Raw genomic sequence first — 19,641 nt, forward strand, 5'->3', positions numbered from 1 at the left:
GGCCCGGAGGGAATAGTGGGAACTTCCCACACCTGTTAAGGGCGGCTGCTCCCAAAGGTCTCCTGGGAACTGAAGTCCGTAGGAGCCAGTGCTGATACTGGGAACCGTGGTGGGGCACAGCGCAGGGTATTTGGGGGCCCACGTTCCCCTACGTGGGTCGATCACTCAGACACTCCACATACACAGTATGTGTGCAGCACTTTATTAGGGGAGATCCACACATTTTGATAGCATCTTAGGCCACAGGACGACAAGAGGGTTACAGGAGCACTGGGACCCCGAAGTGGCTCAGACGAAAGCTGCAAGAACGGTGGTCTCCAGGCCTGCTCGTCTGCGCCTAAGTTTCTCCTTTGTGAAATGGAAGGGTATGTTCCCTTCCAGGCCTGAAAACACTAGTGTGATGACAAAAAGTGGAACAAAAGCCACAAGAAAGAGGTTCCTCACAGCCTGGAGTTCTTTACCCCAACTCAGAGCGGAGGAGGGGACTTCGCGCCTAGCTCTCTGGAAACCTGGGCACTGTGGCAGGGACAAAGGGCATCTTGTGTGACAGCGTCTGGGTTTCACAGGAGGGAAAGACCTACAGCCCTCTGGGCAGCAGGCAGGGAACCAGGCAGAGCCTTGGCTGTGGTTCCAGAGACGCAGGGTACCGAACAGAAACGGAAACCCTCTCCGAGCTCCAGGCCCTGAGCCCCATCAGGGACCCTTTCTGGGAAAGGAGGCAGCAGCGCAGTTCGCAGAATTCCAGAGCAAAAGCGTGGTGGCCGGATAGACTGGCATGGGGAGTGTGGGCAGCTTATTCCTCCCGGAGCTTTTCCAGTGCAGGGCTGGCGACCTGGGATGCCGCCTTCCGCCTGCTGGAGCTGCCCCTACCCAAAGCCAGCCCCAGGCCCAGGGCCACCAGGGCCAGGATGTGGATGCAGAAGTAGATGGAGGCCCAGTAGCGGAGGGTGTCGCCCATGGAGAGTAGCACGAAGCCCATGCACATGTAATCATAAGCCCGCATCTTCAGGAACCAGTGCACCCAGTCCCAGGCCTGCTGGCCACCTGGGCCCAGCCGCCCCCGCAGTGCTGACTCCAGCTGGCCCTCGGCTGCCAGGCACAGCGGGATGGTCAGGAAGCTTAGGTAGTAGCCAGGGTGGAGGCCGTGCCAGTAGGCACTCAGCAGCATGGTCCAGGCGCTCCTGTGGGAGGGAGGGTGTCAGGACCCAGGGGTCCAGGCCCCCATCCCTCCTCCCTCAGACCTGGGTCTCTAGTATCTTTTCAGAAAGCCAGTGAACACCCTCTCAACACCCTTGTTCTTCACCACCTGGGTACCCTAGCCCCCACCCATTTCTTTTCTGGGGATCTAGGATCATCATTCCTGATCTATGATGAGTTAGAAATCTCTAGCTATGATCACCTCTTTGTGGACCCCGTGTATTTGGGCTCTGATTCTCGCTTCTGTGGAGGACACAGAAATTTCAGTGGGCTTTGGCACCTGAGTGTGGCCTGGTAGTGAGTGTGAGTGTGGGGGGGGGGGAAGGAGGGGATTCCTGTTCTGCCCCTGGCATCAGTTCTTCCCTCTGACACTTCAGGATGCCCAAAGGACAAAGATCACCTCCTGACAGAACAGTGCTGATGCCTGGCGCTTGGGGGCGGAAGGGTCTATAAAAGGCTAAATTTTTCCTGCTGCCAGGAGAGACCTCTTCCTCCTTCTCTTTTCTTAAGCCATGTCCCTGAAAAACCAAGTGCTTGGGAATCTTTCCTTGGTCTTTTGGACATAGATGTAAATCTCTGAAAAGGCAAAAGAAGGCTCTAGAAAGCACTGCAATATAGGGATGTTTTTCTCAGGGACTTGGAGCATCTTCCTGCCACTGTAGGGGCTTTTCCTGAGCCTGCCCGGTGAGCCGCTGCTTGTCAGAAAGACAGGAGTTTATAAAGACTCTTTGTTAGCACAGGGGGCTCCCCCAATTAGCAGGTGAGTTTGGGATGAACAGGAAAGGAGGTGCTTCTTTGAGGACAAGTTACGGTTTTCCTTGAGGACAAGCTGTGTCAAGGACGGTAAGGGTGGGAGAGTGAAAAGGGTGAGATTTCTTTCCATCTCGGTAACCTCATTCGTGGGTGACTTGTGATATGCACTGCAATCTGGTTTAATGCACATGCAATAACAAAATGTGTTCTTTCTTTCCTACTGGTGGTGGAGAGAGAATTCTCTGGGTTGGCAGGATTTACTGGGATAAGTTTTTTTTTTTTTACATTTTATTTATTCATTTTTTTAGAGAGAGGAGACACAGAGAGGGAAAGAGACAGAGGGAAGAAAGAGATACAAAGAATAAAGGGAGGAGCAGGAAGTATCAATTCTCATATGTGCCTTGACCAGGCAAGCCTGGTCTGGGTTGGCAGGATTTAAAGATGTTTCCACCATGGGGAAATGGGGGGCTGGAAACCAGACAGGGGGACACATAGTCAAGGGTATCATATCAAACTTGTCCTTCATCCAATTTGCTTCTTACTCTTCCTTCCCCCCTCCCTATGCAGTAAATACTCTCCAAAGGAAGGGAGAGAGGGAGAAAAGGGGGGGGAGAGGGAGGGCAATGTCTCTAGAGAGACATCGATTTACTACTCCACTTATTTATGCCTTCATTGGTTGATTCTTGTATGTGCCTTGATTGGGCACCAAACTCACAATCTTGGCATATCGGGACAATACTCTAACCAACTGGGCTACCCAGCCAGGGCCCTTCCATTCTCTCTCTCTCTCTATCTCTCTCTTTAGTGAAAGAGAGGGAGAGGGACAGACAGAAAGAGAGAGAGATGAGAAGCATGAACTCCTAGTTGTGGTACCTGAGTTGTTCATTGATTGCTTTCTCATACATGCCTTAACCAGGGGCTCCAGCTCAAGCCAGTGACCCTGGAGCTCAAGCCAGCAACCATGGGGTTATGTCTACGATCCCATGCTCAAGCCGGCGACCCCACACTCAAGCCAGATGAGCCCACGCTTAAGCCAGCTACCTTGGGGTTTCAAACCTGGGTCCTCAGCATCTCAGGTTGATGCTCTATGCCCTGCACCACTGCCTGGTCAAGTTCCATTCTCTCTTGAACCCACTCAATCTGGCTTTCACTTCTCCCCTCCTGACTGCTCTGGTCAGGGTTGCTGCTGTCCATTACGCCTAACCCAGAGGTCCCACCTGCCTGCATCACACTGAGCTCCTGGCAGCATCCAACACAAATGAGCCCTCCCCCATCCCTGAAACATCTGGTTTCCTCCGCTCCCTTCTGGAAGGGACCCTTTCCTGACTGCCCTCCGATCTCATGGCTGTGTCTTTGCCCTGCCTCCTTATCCCAGGCCCAGACCAGGCTATCTTGGTCTCAGCACGACTGACATCTGGGGCTGGGTGGGTCTTTGCTGTGGGACCACCCTGTGCATCCTTGGCCTCTACCCACCAGATTCCAGGGAACCTCCCACTTATGACAAAATATGCCCCCATACATTGCCAAATGCCCCCTGCAGGCAGCACCATAGCCCCAGTTGAAAACTGGTTTAAACATTAGTGCTCTTCTGACCTGATCCTCAGCACCTAAGCTAAAATATCACCTATAACTGATGACGGTGTCCACTTCTTCCACCAGCCTTTCCCCTGAAGCACAAGAATCAGGTAACTAACTGCCTCTCCAATAACGCCAATGGCTGGAAAGCTAAAAATCACCTCCAAGTTAGCCCAAGGTGAGCTTCCTAAGCCCCGCCCCCACAGCGGAATCGTCCTCCTGCCCAGTGTTCCCCTTCTCAGGAAGTGGCCCTGCCGTGCCACGCCCATCACCCCGGCATGGTGTTTCCTCTCCTCCCTTTCTCCTGCCTCACACTCAGTCTCTGCCCAGCATGAGTCCAGCTCTCACATCCATCCACTTCCAGCCTCTGCTCCCTACTCTAGGAGGCCGTCACCTCCCACCAAAGGCCTCTGAGTTCATCTTTTGGCTTTCCCTCCTGCTGCAACTCTCTAACCCCACTCCATTCCCCACGCAAGGCCAGAGTCGGTCTTTACACTGTAAATTGGATCACGCACCCAGGTTAAGTCTAGCTCCAGAACTCCCGCCACGGATGAGAAAGTGTCAGTGAGTATCCTGCCCTCATCTGGTGGCGCCAGGAAGGCTGAGTGACACTCGGGAGGCTACCTAACCTGCCTGAGCCTTACTCTCCTCTTTAAAATGGGGATAACAGTTCTTACCTCCTAAGATTGTAGCCATCATGTATGGCACCAAGCCTGCACTCAAGAGATATAGGATAAGTGAAGGATGACAGAAACAAATATATAGCTAGCACTCACCTGAAGCCTTCACGTTAAGTACATTTCATACTTTATCTCACTCATCCTCAAATCAGCCTATGAAACAGGTCACAGCATTACCCCCGTCCCCCATGTATCAGAGGAAACAGAACTCACTGCTCAAGGTTTCTTAGAGATTGCCAAGGCTGAGGTTCTGCAAAGTCTGGCTATTAAGTCCACACGACTAGGCGCACTGCTTCTGTCCAATGAGACTGACTTTACAGAAGTAGAAACTGAGCCCCAAAGACAAGGAAGGATTCATCCCAGAATAACACTATCAGCCGAGGTGCAAGAGGTTCAGAAAACTACAACTCCCATGATGCTCAGGAGTGGAGACCCAGCCAGAGAAGCCACAGACAGCCCCGAGTACTGCTGGGAGATATAGTTCCGTCCGGTCCGAGGTGGGTGGGAGGGCGCGCTCACCTGAGGACGTAGGAGCGGGTGGGCGCGCTCTTGTAGATGTACTGCGCCAGCCACCACTGCACCGTCATGTTCCAGTACCGCATGCCCTCCCGCACCCGCACGCAGAAGTCTGTGCCGTAGCAGTCGATGTTGCGGATGGTCTCATAGTCGTATTCCAGCGCAGCCGCCTTCTCCGGACTGGGGGGTGGAGGATGAGGGTGGGGGACAGACATGCAACTCAGCCAGGCCCCCTCCCCACGGTGGCTACTGTCCCGGCCCAGATGCTAAGGAGGGGATTGTGGGCAGGTGACAGCCAGAGGGCTTTCACACTGGCTAGGGCAACAGGGGAGGGTAACTCAGAGGGAGCCTATGTAGGGACGAATGTGTATGTGTGGGGGTGGCACACAGTTCACCAACAATGGGGTTCTCTTGGCAACAGGGCCCTGCAGAAAAGCCTTGAAGGGCTACGGTTGCTAGGATACAAGTCCTTAGCAACCTGACCCTTCACTGGTCTCTGATGCCAGGGAAAGGCCATTTCTTAGCAACCAAGCTCAGTGTATTCAAAAAAGCCTCCAAGTGTGGTCCCTTCTGAGATGTTGGACCCTGCAGTTGCTAGAGAAGTAGCATCTTTAACAACGAACTGGTTCGTGGTTGCTAGGGAGATGTTCTAGGCCTGGATAGTCTCTGTTGCTAGGGAAAGGGCATTCTTTAACAAGGTTTGGGATGTTTAAGAAAGGTTCCAAAACAGCCTTTGGGTATTGGTCCTTATTGTTCAAGAAGTGTCATCCCCAGCAATATAGTAGTTCCTGGGTCACTGGTGTCAACCTCCCAGTGGAGGGTGGGAAGGCATCCCTGGCTTACCTGAACGCTGGTGGCTTCTGATAATAAGGGGGGCGCCATCCACTTAAAGTAGGGCTTACAGGGTTAGAAAAGCCTTCGGTTGCCGCCTGACATTTTCTGCAGGACGCCTTCTCTAGCAACTGGAGGTCCACCCATGATTACAAATGCAGTGGAAATAAATTTGTGTGGGAGTGCCACCTCCTCCACAAAGAAATGGCAGTTTGTGGCTACTAGGGGACGGCCCCACCTGATCAAGGAATATTTCATAATTTACATCGAGGCGGGGCTGCTCCCTCAGTCCTAGTGGAGGCTGACCATGGTTGCTAGGAACTGAGAGGCAGTCCATTCCGGTTGCTAGGAGTACCATTTCCCGAGCAACACAGGAGTAATATTTCCTTAGCAACAGGAGAGCCCTGTAGTTACCAGCAGTGAGACTTACCTAGCAGTGAAGGAGCTAGAGGGGTAGAATTACTAGCAGCAATGTCAAGCCATCATTACCGGGGGGAATTGGCTTCCTTAGCAACATAGGAAGGTGACCTGAAATTGTTAGGAATGTTGTCCCCTGGGTTATAGGTCAGCATGACTAGGGATGCCATTTCCTTGGAAACAGGGCAACTGCAGGCTACATGATGACATCCCATGGGGGAAATGCTGGATCCTAGCAACAAAGGGCCGGTTAGGGGGTGCCATTCCCATAGTAGCAAAGAGCAACCCTTTCATAGTTGCTAGAAAACCCGCTTCCCTAGCTAGCAGGGGTGGTCCAGTTACTAGGGAGCCATTTCTCTAGCAACAAAGGGCAGCCCATCATTTCCCTTTGATGGGTTGCCCTTTGGCATCCTGAGCAACCAGGAATCACCAGGTTATTGGGGTGATACTTCCATGGCAACAGAGGGGTGGCATATAGTTGTTAGGATACCACCTTTCTTTTCCTAGCAACAGAGAGCAATTTGCCATTCCAAGGGGTGACAAGTGCTAACAACAAGGGACAATCCGTAGGTATCAAGAGCATTGTTCCCCAGGACAGGAGAAGGCGGACTGTGGTGGCCAAGGGGCGACACTGTGCCAACAAAAAGTGGTGGGCCTGTCCCCTGGTTCCCGCTATCCTCCCTGCTAGGGGCAGGGCCAGCCCATGGTGATGGGGCTGGCCGGGTCTTGGGTCACCACCCTCCCGCCGCCTGACCTGCTGGGGGGTGGGCATTGGAGGGTGGGGCCGCCCCCGGCCCGGGCTTTGGCGGCCACGGGGTAGGCCCCGAAGCCAGCGGCAATGCAGCCACACTCAGCCGCAATCCAGGCCACGTAGAAGCGCATGCGGAAGGCGAAGAAGACCGGGATCATGTAGAAGAGGCGGGCGGGCAGCGGGCGGGCGTAGAAGGCATCCTCGCGCACGGCCTCCAGCGGGAAGAGGTGGGAGGACAGCAGGAAGAGCAGCCCGAAGAGTGGGGCCGGCCAGGCACGTTGCAGCAGGGGCCGCAGGCTGGGCACGGCCTCCGGGAACGGCTGCTCCAGCCAGTCCAGGTATGTGCGATAGCGGAAGAACGGGCCTGCAGCGGCAGGGGCAGGGCAGCTGTCAGGGACTGGACCCCATGGGGTGGGACCAGGGCGGGGCTCACGTCTGGGGGAGGCGATAGCCAGGGACCTGGCCGCTGAGGTGGGGGCGGAAGGGGGGACAGAGGGAGGAAAGAGAGGGGCAGAGACAGGGGTGGGGGCATGAAACCTGGAGGAAAAGGGGCCAGAGACTCAGAGTGAAAGGGAAAGGAGGCAGAGGGGAGTACAGGGGACTCAGAGAGAAGAAAAGCGAGATATGCAATTACAGACACCAATAGTGAGGGACACTGAGGCTTTTACAGAAATGGAGTCAGACAGCCTGACCAGGCTGTGGCGCAGTGGATAGAGGGTTGGACTGGGATGTGGAGGACCCAGATTTGAAACCCTGAGGTCGTCAGTTTGAGCGCTGGCTCATCTGGTTTGAGCAAGGCTCACCAGCTTGAACCTAAAGTTGCTGGCTTGAGCAAGGGGTTACTCGGTCTGCTGTAGCCCCACAGTCAAGGCGCATGAGAAAGCAATCAATGAACTAAGGTGCCGCAACAAAGAACTGATGCTTCTTATCTCTCTCCCTTCCTGCACAGACCCAAGGCCCACCCTGTCCCTCTGTCTCTCTCTGTCAAAAAAAAAGAAAAAGAAATGGAGTCAGACAGATGGACAGACAGACAGACAGACCCATTCCCAGGGATCCAGGAGGACCCTGGGTTTTGTTCTCAGCACCAGGAAACCGCGGGCAAGCTGTTCCAGCAGGAAGGGCAGAGTACCAGTCTCCTTTCACAAGCCCCTGCGGCCACTTAGTGTGGGCATAAATGAAGGACAATGATGGGAAATGGGAGACTGTTTCCGATGAAATGATGGCCTGGCTTAGAGAAGGAACAGTGGGGATTAACATAAGTGACAGGTGTTAGGAGCCTTACATGTCACCAAAGGCCACATGGGCTGTGCTTCATTCTAAAATGCTCATAAAAACTACACAGAAAACGCATCAGTGCTCTCCAGGGACTGGAGTTGGATGGAGATTGGGGGGAGGATGGCTAAAAAACAGTGTATTTTTTTTCTTGGGGGGTGGTGACAAAACTGTTTTACAACCACATGGTGGGGATGTTTGGACAACTCCATGTACACTAAAAACAATGACGTATTAAGGTAGTCGGTTGAGGCCCCAGGTGCAGAAGAAAATATTGGGCCCCTTAAAAAAAAAAAAGAGACAGGGAAAATAAAAATACATGTAAACCATATTTTTGCGTAATTTGTACGTAATTAAAATTGCACATATGAAACCAAAGTTGGTGTCATTAGAAAAAAGTGTAAAGTTGGGGTTCTGCGGGGCCCTTCAGAAGTTGGGGCCCAGGGCGTGCGCCTGGTACACTCGCTGTTAAATCTCCTCTAAAAACCAGTGAACTGAATGTGGTTATTTATAAGTGGGAAAATATGTCAATTAGAGCTCAATGTCAACCTGGAATTCTGAGGTCGCTGGTTTGAAGCCCCAGGCTTCAAGGCACATACTAGAAACAACTACAAGTTGATGCTTTCCACTCCCCACCTTCTCTCTCTCTCTCCTCTCTCTAAAAAATCAATAAATAAAATCTTAAAAACAAGAAAAGAAAGAAAACCTTGTATGAAGTAAAAATTCATGACAAATATTTTCTGAACCTAAAATGTGATCATAAGCTGTGAATATTTGTTCCCTGGGCGGCAGGAACATCAAGTCTACATAACTTTTCTCCTTTATCTCCTGTTTGCTGCCAAAAAGCTACACGGAGTCACAGGCTGAGAACAACAGTCCATGTCTCCCCCAGAGGAGCCCTGGGTCCAGTGGGTGGGTCGGACACTCACACTCACTGTCAGAAGTGCCGATGCTGGAACAGAGACAGATGGTGAGGGAGAGAAGGGGAGGCAGGCAGGGGGGCGCAGGCGCACTCACCTGTCATGATTCCCACGTAGCAGTAGCTATAGCTGAGTGTCTCCATCAGAGAGGGGACTTCAGGCAGCAGCCCCAGGATGGGCCCCTTGCTGAAGCCGATGGCCATTTCCTTTCTCTGGGCCAGGTACAGGTCCTGTATCTCACTAGCCAGACTCACCAGCTAGGAGGAAGGGGCATGGGCGGGGGACAGGTCAGACCCTATGCTCTCTCACACCATCTCCCTTAGCTATCCTGCTCAACAGCCAAGGGATGCTGGGATGCAGCTGGGGGCTGAGTTCTACATCCAGGGGAGCATTTCGGGTGTAGTAATGGTGTCTTAGTGCCTCTGTGAATGGCAGGAGTTCCCTGGGGCTCACTTCTGTGTTCTCTTGCCGGGGCTTTAGATACCTGCCACTCTCATCTCATGACTCCCAAATTCTACCCCTGGCTGGGACTTCTCTCCCCCAAACCTGTTCATCAAGTTGCCTCTTACCAATACTCTACTGGGCACATGACCAGAGGAACCTGGCATTACCCACTCCCCAAACCAGATCCATTCTAGACTCTCCCCCCAGGCAATGGCACCAGCATCCAATTAACTGCTGAGGCCCTAAACTGTTCTGGCACCCCAGATCTATTCCCTCAGGTCTTTGAGCCCAACACTGGGTTTATGTGCTCTGCCTTCCCCTCCAGGTCTGCTCCCTACCCTTCCCTGCACAGACCCAAGGCCTGCCCTGCATCACCAGGCCTCCTTGTCTTCCGGCTTCCTTTTGCTCTCAACCGAGAGCCCCAGGGAGAGATTTAGGAAAGCAGGATTTTATTCTCTTTACTGAAGGCTGGGTATTATTCTCTTATAAGAACACTATGAGCTGGGTCCTGGCTGGTTGGCCTCAGTGGTAGAGCATCGGCCCGGTGTGTGGAAGTCCTGGGTTCGATTCCTGGCCAGGGCACACAGGAGAAGCGCCCATCTGCTTCTCCACCCCTTTCCCTCTCCTTTCTCTCTGTCTCTCCCTTTCCCTCCTGCAGCTAAGGCTACATTGGGAGCAAAGTTGACCCCGGTGCTGAGGATAGCTCCATGGCCTCTGCCTCAGGTGCTAGAATGGCTCCAGCTGCAATGGAGCAATGCCCCAGATGGACACAGTCAGCCCCTGGTGGGCATGCCGGGTGGACCCCGGTTGGGCACATGTGGGAGTCTATCTCTCTGCCTCCCTGCTTCTCACTTCAGAAAAATACAAAAATATAAAAAAATTAAAAAAAAAAAAGAACACTTACACTTCAAGCTGGCATGATCCTGGGTAAATCCTCTCAGGGTGGGTACCTACACACAAGCCTTCTCCTTCCAGGCTCCAACTGCCCCTCCTCTGTCCCCTGGGGTCCACCCCAGTGCTGTCCGTTCTGGCTCCTCCATATTCTACCCACCCCGTGGTAAATGACAGCTCCTCAAGTTATCCTAAATGTGGTGTTTCCTGTTGGGACTGGGGCTGACTGGCCTACCAACAGCCTGAGCAAGCCACCACCCGTCTGCCAGCTGGACTTCAATTAAGGAGCCCGACCACTTCCCATCTTGCCCTTTCTGCGGCAATCTCTTCCAAGCACCCACAGTATTTTTAAAGATGCACATTTGGTCTCATGACCTCTTCTGTCAACAAACCAAAAACCTCTTCCAAGACATCTCAGGACCCCAGAGCAAGGAATCCAAACTCCTTTCCTTGGCCAACAGGCCCCGCATGGTGTGGCCCGGGTTGCTCCTCCTTTCTCTGACCAGTCCCTGTGGACTGGAAGTCAGCCACTCCCTTCCAAGCGCTCTTCCACACGCACTGTCCCTGCGTCCCTAAAGGCCGTTCCTCCACCTCTTCTAGCTAAGCAGAGGCTGCCAGTCCCGAACTTCCATCCTGAAGAGACCTGGTTCGCTCGCTCACACGACTGTTGTGTGCACTGATAGGCGCCAGACCCCAGAGCACTGTAGGAACTCACGAGTTTTTGGTAGGGCCTGGGAATCTGTTTTCACCCATCTTCCCAGGTGATTTAGACTCTAAATTTTAGAGTCAGACCTGGGTGTCCTGGTTTTGTGTCCTTATGTTAAGTGCCTTCTCCCCAAACCTGGTCATCCTCCTTTGCAAAATGGCTTGCCTCAAAGATGCAAGGAGGGCATGTGGGTGAGCACAGAGCTCAGCCTGTGACACCCACGCATGTATTAGGATACCTCTTTACCCCAGGGCAGAGCTGAGAGGTGAAGTCCTGCCCCAGTGGTATGTGGGATATAAAACCCCACCTCCTCTGACCCCCCCCATGGGAGTGGTGGGGAGGATATGAATTTGGGGGTGTTAACCGACCTAGGGGAGGGCGGAGGGAAGTCTGACCTTCAGTGTCAGCAGCAGCTGGACCGCATTGGTGAAGGGCGTGGGCGTGGGCAGGCCCAGCAGGCTGAGTGCTCGGAAGAACAGGAGGTAGGAGAAGGTCCAGGCTAGGGCCAGAGCGTGGCAGGAGCTGGGGCAAAGGCAGGAGGCGGTGGTGCTGGGCTCAGGGGCCTGGCCTCCACCTCCCCAGCTTCTAGCTACTAGTCCCCCACCTCCGCACCTCCAGAGACAGAAAACTGGGGGAAAAGGATGGGGGCGGAGCGAATAAGACTGCGACAGCGGGAGAAGAGGCCCAGCCACATACAAATGCACAGTGACAGTGAGAAGAAGAAAATGTGAAGAGGTTAAAAAAACCAGGGCGAACACATTTCTGTTCACTTTTTACTGGGAAGAAATGGGAGAGAGGGAGGGTGGGAGAGGGAATAGGAATGTAAACGGTGGCAGAGCCAGCAGACAAGTAACGTCCTCCTGTCCCCTGAATCCATGACATGGATGTAGAGGATCCAGACAAACACACAGAAAAAGACAGGAGAGGAAGAAACAGACAAATGACACCAGGAAACAAGAGATAAACAAGAGGTGTCCACAGGGAGGCAGAAACCGAGAAAGACCCAAAGAGGAAACAGGTTGCTTCCTCTCCCCCAACCCCGTCCTCACCAGGGCTGGGCCTGAATCAGGGCCCAGGTCCCAAGGATGGTGACCAGAGAATGCAAAGTGTGGGGGCCACAGGTGAACAAGGTGAGCCCCAGGCCCACAGCGGCCGCCCCCCATCTCTTCAGCCCAGGTCCTGTAGAGAGAAGAGACAGTGTAAGCCCAGAACCTTCCCGGGGATCCTCCCCACCCTGCTCCCCCCTCATTTTCCACTGGGGAGGGAACCCGACTCACCAGCTTTCTTAAAGAGGAAGCCGATGGGGATGGAGATAAGAAGAACCACAAGATAGGTCCACTCTTCGGGCGACATGGTCTGGGGGAGGGGCAAAGGTTTATAGTGAACCCAGGAATCGGAATCGGGGAACCCTCAGCCTCTCCCCCTTCGATGATTCAGGAATCTGCCCTTTGGTCCCCAGTTGTCAAGGACCGTGAAGTCCTACCCTCTCCTCTGAGAACATAAGGGTCCGGGTCTCCAGGTCCTTCCTCCTTCGTGGACTAAGGATTCCATCCATCCCCTGGCCTCCCTTTTGAGTCTGAGATCCCAGGGCCTCTTGTCCTTTGAGAACCCAGGAGGCCAGACCTGCAGCCCACCTCCTTTGAGGATCCAGGGGCCCAGCGCCTCTCTTCTGGTCCCTCAGCGCGTCCCTCTCGAGCACGCAGGTCCCCAGACCTCGTAACCCGTCTTCGAGAGGACTCGGAGGAGCCCCAGACTCCCTCCTGCCTACACCCCGAGAGCAGATCCCGCGAGGGTCTCCCCGGGCCCCGGCCCCGCTCCGGCGGCGTGCACCCCGCACGGTCCGCTCCGCCCGCCCGGCCGGCCAAGCCACAGGCGGTTACGCCACCCCGAGCTGGGCCGCGCTCCGGCGCCGCCTCCGCTCCCGCCCCCGCGATGCGCAGCCACCCCTCGGCGTCTCCCGGAGCCCCCACCCTGGCCCACCTGGCCCGGCTCCGCGCCGCCCGCGGGACAGGAGGCCGAGCAGTCCCGGTCCGCCGTCCTCCCGGGGCCGGCCACGCCTCCCCGCCCCGCACGCCCCCGCCTCGCTGGGGGTCGGTCGGGCCGCGCGATCGGGGTCAAGTGCGCGCCCCCGTCCCGCTGTGCGCTAAGCAGGGAAGGTGCTGGCCCCGGGCGGCAGGAGCACACGTCCGTGGCCAGACCGCGAGCCCAGATCTACCCGGCCCGAATCCACAGCGAGGCGGAGCTTCGGGTTCGGAAAGAGGAGGGGCGTCCGCTTCGGGTTTTTGCGCGCAGAGCAGGCGGGCAGACAGCTTGGGGACCAAGATACGAGCTTCGGTGTTCTTCGGAGATAATCGACTTTGGAATGTCTGTGTTCGGAAATAGGCGGGGCCAAGGGAGTCGGACGGAGGTGGGCGGGGCCACAGCTGCGATTTCCTTTGGAGATAGTTGGGTGCGAGGGAACGGGGTTCGCTGATAGGCGAAGTCTCACGTCTAGGAGGGAAGCGGGGCCACAGGCTCAGGCCACGAAACAGAGGCGGGATCAGGACATCTCCCAGGGGGCGGGGTCATGAATCGCGTCAGCGAAGGGAGGCGGGGCCAGGGTAACGCGTCTCGAGGACCGAAGTTGCGGAACCGAATCGGAGAAGCGGGGTGCGTTCAGAGGGGCGGGATTAAAGGTGGTGTACTTCAGGCGGGGCTACGGCGCTGCGGGGCGGTTCCCAGAGTTCCCATTTCGCAGAGCTGGCGGCGGGCGGGTCCATCCTGGGTGGGTGTTGTGCAGGGAGCCGCGCGTGGCGCGATGCGTAGGTGGTGGCTCCGCCAGGACTGCGATTAGTGTTTACAAGGTGACGAGCTGGTTTTATCGGAGGACGACGCCACATTCTGAGGGGGAGCGAGGAGGCGGACCGCGCGACTACGAGTGGGGTGAGCCCGCGGGAGCGGAGAACGGATGGCGGGTGCTCAGGGGGCGGGGCCTCCGGCCGTGGGGCTTGGTTGTGGTGCGGGGACTCCCCCCGCTGGTGGGAGTGCCTGCGGCCGGATGGGGCGGGGCCACAAGCTGCGGATGACCGGAGACGATGAAGCCGGAACACTCGACTACTTATTTCGGAAAGGGGTGGGGCGGTTCATTCGACCGAGCCGAGGACTCCCGAACGCGGACTTGCTTGCGTTCGGTAAGAGGCGGGGCCTCTCGAAGTGGGCGGAGCCAGGTCCCGAGCTGGCCGAATTGGGCATGGTCTTGGCCTCGGCAGGTCCCGACATCTGACGGGAATGTCCGAAGAGGGGAGACGCCTGCTGGGCAAGAGAGCGGTGCAAATGAACCTCTCGAAGGGGCGTGGCCCCGCGGGAGGCTTTTCTCGGAGGCGTGAAGGCACGATGGCGGGCGAGACTGTGTTGGCCCAGGCGGGAGTGGTGACTCGCGGTTGGGCGAAAGGCGGGGTACCGTCTCGCGCGGCCCCAGGGCCTGCCCGGATGATCCAGGGGCGGAGCCAGGCGCCCGGGGGCGGGGCCTGCCCCTCCTGTCCAGCAGGTGGTGAACTGCCACGGAGTGGCTCCGCCCCTTGAGGCCCAGGGTGGTGGTTCGCCGAGACCCCCGAGGCGGTGGGAGCGCTCTGGGCGGCTCTGTCGGTGACCGCGGTGCCCCGGCTCCCGCAGGAGGATGCTGGTGGTGGAGGTGGCGAACGGCCGCTCCCTTGTGTGGGGGGCCGAGGCCGTGCAGGCGCTGCGGGAGCGCCTGGGAGTAGGGGGCCGCACGGTGGGCGCCCTGCCCCGCGGGCCCCGCCAGAACTCGCGCCTGGGCCTGCCGCTGCTGCTGATGCCGGAGGAGGCGCGGCTCCTAGCCGAGATCGGCGCCGTGACCCTGGTCAGCGCTCCGCGCCCGGATCCCCGCCAACACAACCTGGTAAGGGGAGCGGGCTGGGGGCGCACGCTCTCTGGATCTGCGCGAGAAGAGGCTTGAGACCCTGAGTGGGAGGGACGTGGGATCATGTGGGAGTGGGATGCCGGGATCCCCGGACTCTGGCCCTGAGGTGGGAGCGGTCTGGGCCTGAAGATTCCTGGCTGCCTGGGGGAGGGCATACCTGGACCCTGAGGCTCCAGCAAAGTTGACTTCTCAGGCTCTGGCATCCTTCAAGCGCCAACAAGAGCAGAGCTTCCAGGAACAGAGCGCTCTGGCGGCTGAGGCTCGTGAGACCCGTCGTCAGGAAGTCCTAGAGAAGATTGCAGAGAGCCAGGCTGCCAAGAAGCAGAAGCTGGAGCAAGATTCAGGGACCAGCGAGAGCCAGAAGGCCAGTGGGAACCAGGCTGCTGAAGAGAAGGAGGCCAGTGCTAGCGAGGCTTCCGGAGAGCAGGAGGAAGCCGGTGAGGGTGGAGGTTGGAGTTCGGGGACCAGGGGAAGCTGCAGACAGATCTTTTGGGAATTTTGGCCGGGACTCTAGGGCCTGGGTCTCCCTCAGGGATGGGAAGACCTTGCATCTTGAATTCACCAAACTCTTGGGTTCACCTCCCCCAGGTTCCTCCTCTCCCCAGTTAGGGCCCTCAGACGGGGCGGCCCCCTTGCCCAGGTCTGCTCTCCTCGTCCAGCTAGCCACTGCTAGGCCTCGACCCATCAAGGCTCGGCCCCTGGACTGGCGTGTCCAGTCCAAGGACTGGCCCCACGCTGGCCGGCCAGCCCATGAGCTGCGCTACAGCATCTACAGAGACCTGTGGGAGCGGGGCTTCTTCCTCAGCGCTGCTGGCAAGTTCGGGGGTGACTTCCTGGTCTACCCTGGTGAGTTTGGGTGGGGACCTCTCGTTGTTGTCTGTTTTCTTCACAATCCCACCACATTCTGCATTTTTCCTTTTTATCTCTTTTTCTCAGCTTCTGAAACACGTGGAAGGACAGGAAACACTTGGTAACCCAACCTTATTTGGAGGGCAGTATATATAGTACATTTCATTAACACTGCTTTTTCATTGAGAAATTTCATTTAGAAATATTTAGAGAAGTATACTATACATACAAGAAAGAGTCATTGCAGGATTCCATACAGTGTTCAAATGTTAGAAAGCAAAATGATGATTAATAGGTTAGTGATTAAACACTGCTAGGTCCTGGCGGTGTGGGTCAGTGGATAGAGTATTGTCCAGGTGCACTGAGGTTGTGGGTTCAATCTCTGGTCAGGACACTATGATAAGCAACCAAAGAATGCACAACTAAGTGGAACAATGAATTGATGCTTCTCTCTTTCTCCTTTTCTCTCTCTTCCCCCCCATCTCAAATCAATAGAAAATAATATTACTGTTAGCTGTCAGAGAAACACCATTAGTTATAAGATTGATGTGGGTCCATGTACATTTATTTTAAAAGTGACCAAAGGGCCTGACCAGGCGGTGGCGCAGTGGATAGAGCAGGCGTCCCCAAGCTACAGCCCGCGGGCTGCAATGCGGCCCCCTGAGGCCATTTATCCAGCCCCCACTGCACTTCTGGAAGGGGCACCTCTTTCATTGGTGGTCATTGAGAGGACCACTGTATTTGGCAGCTCTCCAATGGTCTGAGGGACAGTGAACTGGCCCCCTGTGTAAAAAGTTTGGAGACCCCTGGGATAGAGTGTCGGACTGGGATGCGGAAAATCCAGGTTCGAGACCCCGAGGTCGCCAGCTTGAGCGCGGGCTCATCTGGTTTGAGCAAAGCTCACCAGCTTGGACCAAAGGTCGCTGGCTCAAGCAAGGGGTTGCTTGGTCTGCTGAAGGCCCGCGGTCAAGGCACATATGAGAAAGCAATCAATGAACAACTAAGGTGTTGCAACACACAACGAAAAACTAATGATTGTTGATGCTTCTCATCTCTCCGTTCTTTTTTTTTTTTTTTTTTTTTTTTTTTTGCATTTCTCTGAAGCTGGAAACGGGGAGAGATAGTCAGACAGACTTCCTGCATGCGCCCAACCGGGATCCACCCGGCACGCCTACCAGGGGGCTACGCTCTGCCCACCAGGGGGCAATGCTCTGCCCCTCCGGGGCTTCGCTCTGTCACTACCAGAGCAACTCTAGTGCCTGGGGCAGAGACCAAGGAGCCATCCCCAGCGCCCGGGCCATCTTTGCTCCAATGGAGCCTCGGCTGCGGGAGGGGAAGAGAGAGACAGAGAGGAAGGAGAGGGGGAGGGGTGGAGAAGCAGATGGGCGCTTCTCCTGTGTGCCCTGGCCAGGAATCGAACCCGGGACTTCTGCACGCCAGGCCGACGCTCTACCACTGAGCCAACCGGCCAGGGCATCGCTCCGTTCTTGTCTGTCTGTCCCTGTCTATCCCTCTCTCTGTCTCTGTAAAAATTAAAAAAAATAAAAAAGGGACCAAAGGGAGAAAAAAAGAATAGCTTGTAGAAAATGTGGATAGTAAGTCATATTTTGTATTCTTATATGCACATTATTTATACATATATGCACATTTTTTAGTCTTAAAAATCATGACTCTAGCGGGTAGCTCAGTTGGTTAGATTGTTGTCCAGATACTCCAAGGTTGTAGGTTCATTCCCCAGTCAAGGCACATACAAAAATCAATGCATACATAAATGGAACAAGAAATCGATGTTTCTCACTCTCCCTTCCTCTTTATAAAAATCAAATAAAAAGAATTTTAAAATTTGTGGCTCTAGGCCTTGGTCAGTTGGCTCAGTGGATAAAGTGTTAGGCTGGTGTATGGATATCCCGGGTTCTATCCTGGTCAGGACTCACAAGAGAATTGACCATCTGCTTCTCTCCTCCCTTTCCTCCTTCAGACAGTGGCTCGATTGTTTTGAGTGTCACCCCCCCCCCCCCAGCACTGAGGATAACTTGGTTGGTCTGAGTGTCAGCCTCAGGTGCTAAGGATAGCTCAGTTATTTCAAGCATTGGCTCTAGATAGCGGTTGCTGGCTCGATCCTGGTCCAGGTGCATGCAGGAGTCTATCTCACTATCTTCCCTTCTCTCACTTAAAGAAAAAATTGTGGCTCTAGTGAAAGAATATGAAGAGAACTTAGAATAAAATAAAATACTAAGTAGACTAAGAAGATCCTATCAAGAAAGTAGAAAAAAGCATGAAAGGATGTACTCCAGCCCAACTACAATGGTTACCTCTGGAAGGGAATTTACATCAGGTATATGTAGGTAAAGGGACTTTTGATGAATCAGTTAATTTTTGAATTTGTAGTAAGTGTCCCTCTATTGTATAACTAAAATTTGCAGAAATAAATCTGCACAAAGTCACCTTGTTTGTTCCCGTTAGGAACATGAAAAAGTAGAGCTACCTGATAAATAGAGCTATTGATTGCAGACTGTCCACTAAGTTGTCTGCAAATAAGGTGAGAGTCTTAGCACTGGGTGATGTATATAGGTAGATTTTAGTGTCGCTATACTGCTACACTTCTTGAAAACAATTTTGAGAAGACAAATTTCTGTGTCTACATTTCTGTATCTGTTTTAAAATGCTAAAATGATTCCCTGTCTCCTACCTGTGGGTGGTCCCATGTCTTCCCACCTTGTCCCATTGGAAACTTGCATGTCTCTCTTCCTCACCCAGGTGACCCGCTCCGTTTCCATGCCCACTACATCGCCCAGTGCTGGGCTCCTGAGGATCCCATCCCACTCCAGGACCTGGTTTCTGCTGGCCGCCTTGGGACTAGCGTCAGAAAAACGCTGCTCCTCTGTTCTCCGCAGCCTGATGGTAAGGTGGTCTACACCTCCCTGCAGTGGGCCAGCCTGCAGTGAACTCCAGAGACCTATGGTGTGTGTCTGTGTCTGTGGCAAGATCCTTTCTAGAGGGTCCCAGGTTCATCTCTGTGTGGGAGACTACAAACGCCATCCTACCTCTCCCTGTGGTCAGTTTTCGATTCCAGAATTATAAAAGCTACATCCTTTTTATGTCTCTCCTTGTTTCAAAGCACTATTGACTGTGTTGTTTTTGTAGTTACCTATTTCCAAACTGTGAGCTTCTTGAGAGTGACGACGGGGTTTGATTCATTTCTATTTTCTGTAGGACTTAGGTCCCAATATATTTCAATAAACTTATTGAATAAATGTGGAGTTTGTGATTTGAATCCTTAGGACAGTCCTGGGAAGTGTGGCCATTTGCTACTGCTTATACAGATGAGGAAAAGTCTGGAGGAGGGAAATGGCTTGCCCAAGGTCACACGGCTAGTAAACAGGGCTGGGATTTAAAACCTGGTCTTTCTCTGAACAAAGCTTAAGGTATTCCCACCATGCTAGACTTCTTTTTGAAAAGATTTTAATGAAACATTTCAGATTCATATAAAGATGTAAATAAAAATAGTGTATGAAGATCAGAAAGAGGTGAATGTTGCTGTTTCAGAACAGGAGTTTGGAGTGGGGGGGTGTCAGGAAGGCTCTGGGGCCTTCTGGAATACTGGCAGTGTTCTTTTTTCTTGGCCTGACAGGTATTTATTCAAGTGTTTGAGAATTATTTTTTGTACCATACATTTATATTCTAAATCTTTTTTATATGTGTGTCACATTCCCCCCCCCCTTTTTTTTCTTTTTGTGACAGAGACAGAGAGGGATAGATAGGGACAGACAGACAGGACAGAACAGGTGAGAAGCATCAATTCTTTGTTGCGCCACTTTGTTGCAGCTCCTTAGTTGTTCATTGATTGCTTTCTCATATGTGCCTTGACCGGGGGAGGAGGAGCTACAGCAGAGCGAGTGACCACTTGCTCAAGCCAGCGA

At 54.2% G+C, this 19,641-nt stretch overlaps 2 protein-coding genes across 2 annotated transcripts; one reads left to right on the forward strand and one right to left on the reverse strand.

Moving 5' to 3' along the window:
• Positions 1–185: 185 nt before the first annotated feature.
• Positions 186–13,391, reverse strand: MBOAT7 (membrane bound O-acyltransferase domain containing 7). Its single transcript, XM_066374353.1, has 8 exons — positions 12,934–13,391; positions 12,231–12,309; positions 12,003–12,132; positions 11,349–11,475; positions 9,010–9,169; positions 6,724–7,084; positions 4,725–4,901; positions 186–1,181 (listed from the first exon to the last, which is right to left on the reverse strand). The coding sequence occupies exons 2-8, from the start codon at positions 12,304–12,306 to the stop codon at positions 794–796; spliced, it is 1,419 nt and encodes a 472-aa protein (XP_066230450.1). The 5' UTR covers positions 12,307–12,309; positions 12,934–13,391; the 3' UTR covers positions 186–793.
• Positions 13,392–13,603: 212 nt separating this feature from the next.
• On the forward strand, positions 13,604–18,975 carry TSEN34 (tRNA splicing endonuclease subunit 34). The gene is made up of 5 exons (XM_066374355.1): positions 13,604–13,875; positions 14,605–14,851; positions 15,066–15,309; positions 15,461–15,718; positions 18,479–18,975. Exons 2-5 carry the CDS (start codon positions 14,609–14,611, stop codon positions 18,664–18,666), a joined length of 933 nt encoding a protein of 310 aa, XP_066230452.1. The 5' UTR covers positions 13,604–13,875; positions 14,605–14,608; the 3' UTR covers positions 18,667–18,975.
• Positions 18,976–19,641: the final 666 nt, after the last annotated feature.

The sequence above is a fragment of the Saccopteryx leptura genome, chromosome 3 (assembly GCF_036850995.1).
Source record: "Saccopteryx leptura isolate mSacLep1 chromosome 3, mSacLep1_pri_phased_curated, whole genome shotgun sequence".
Classification (NCBI taxonomy): domain Eukaryota; kingdom Metazoa; phylum Chordata; class Mammalia; order Chiroptera; family Emballonuridae; genus Saccopteryx; species Saccopteryx leptura.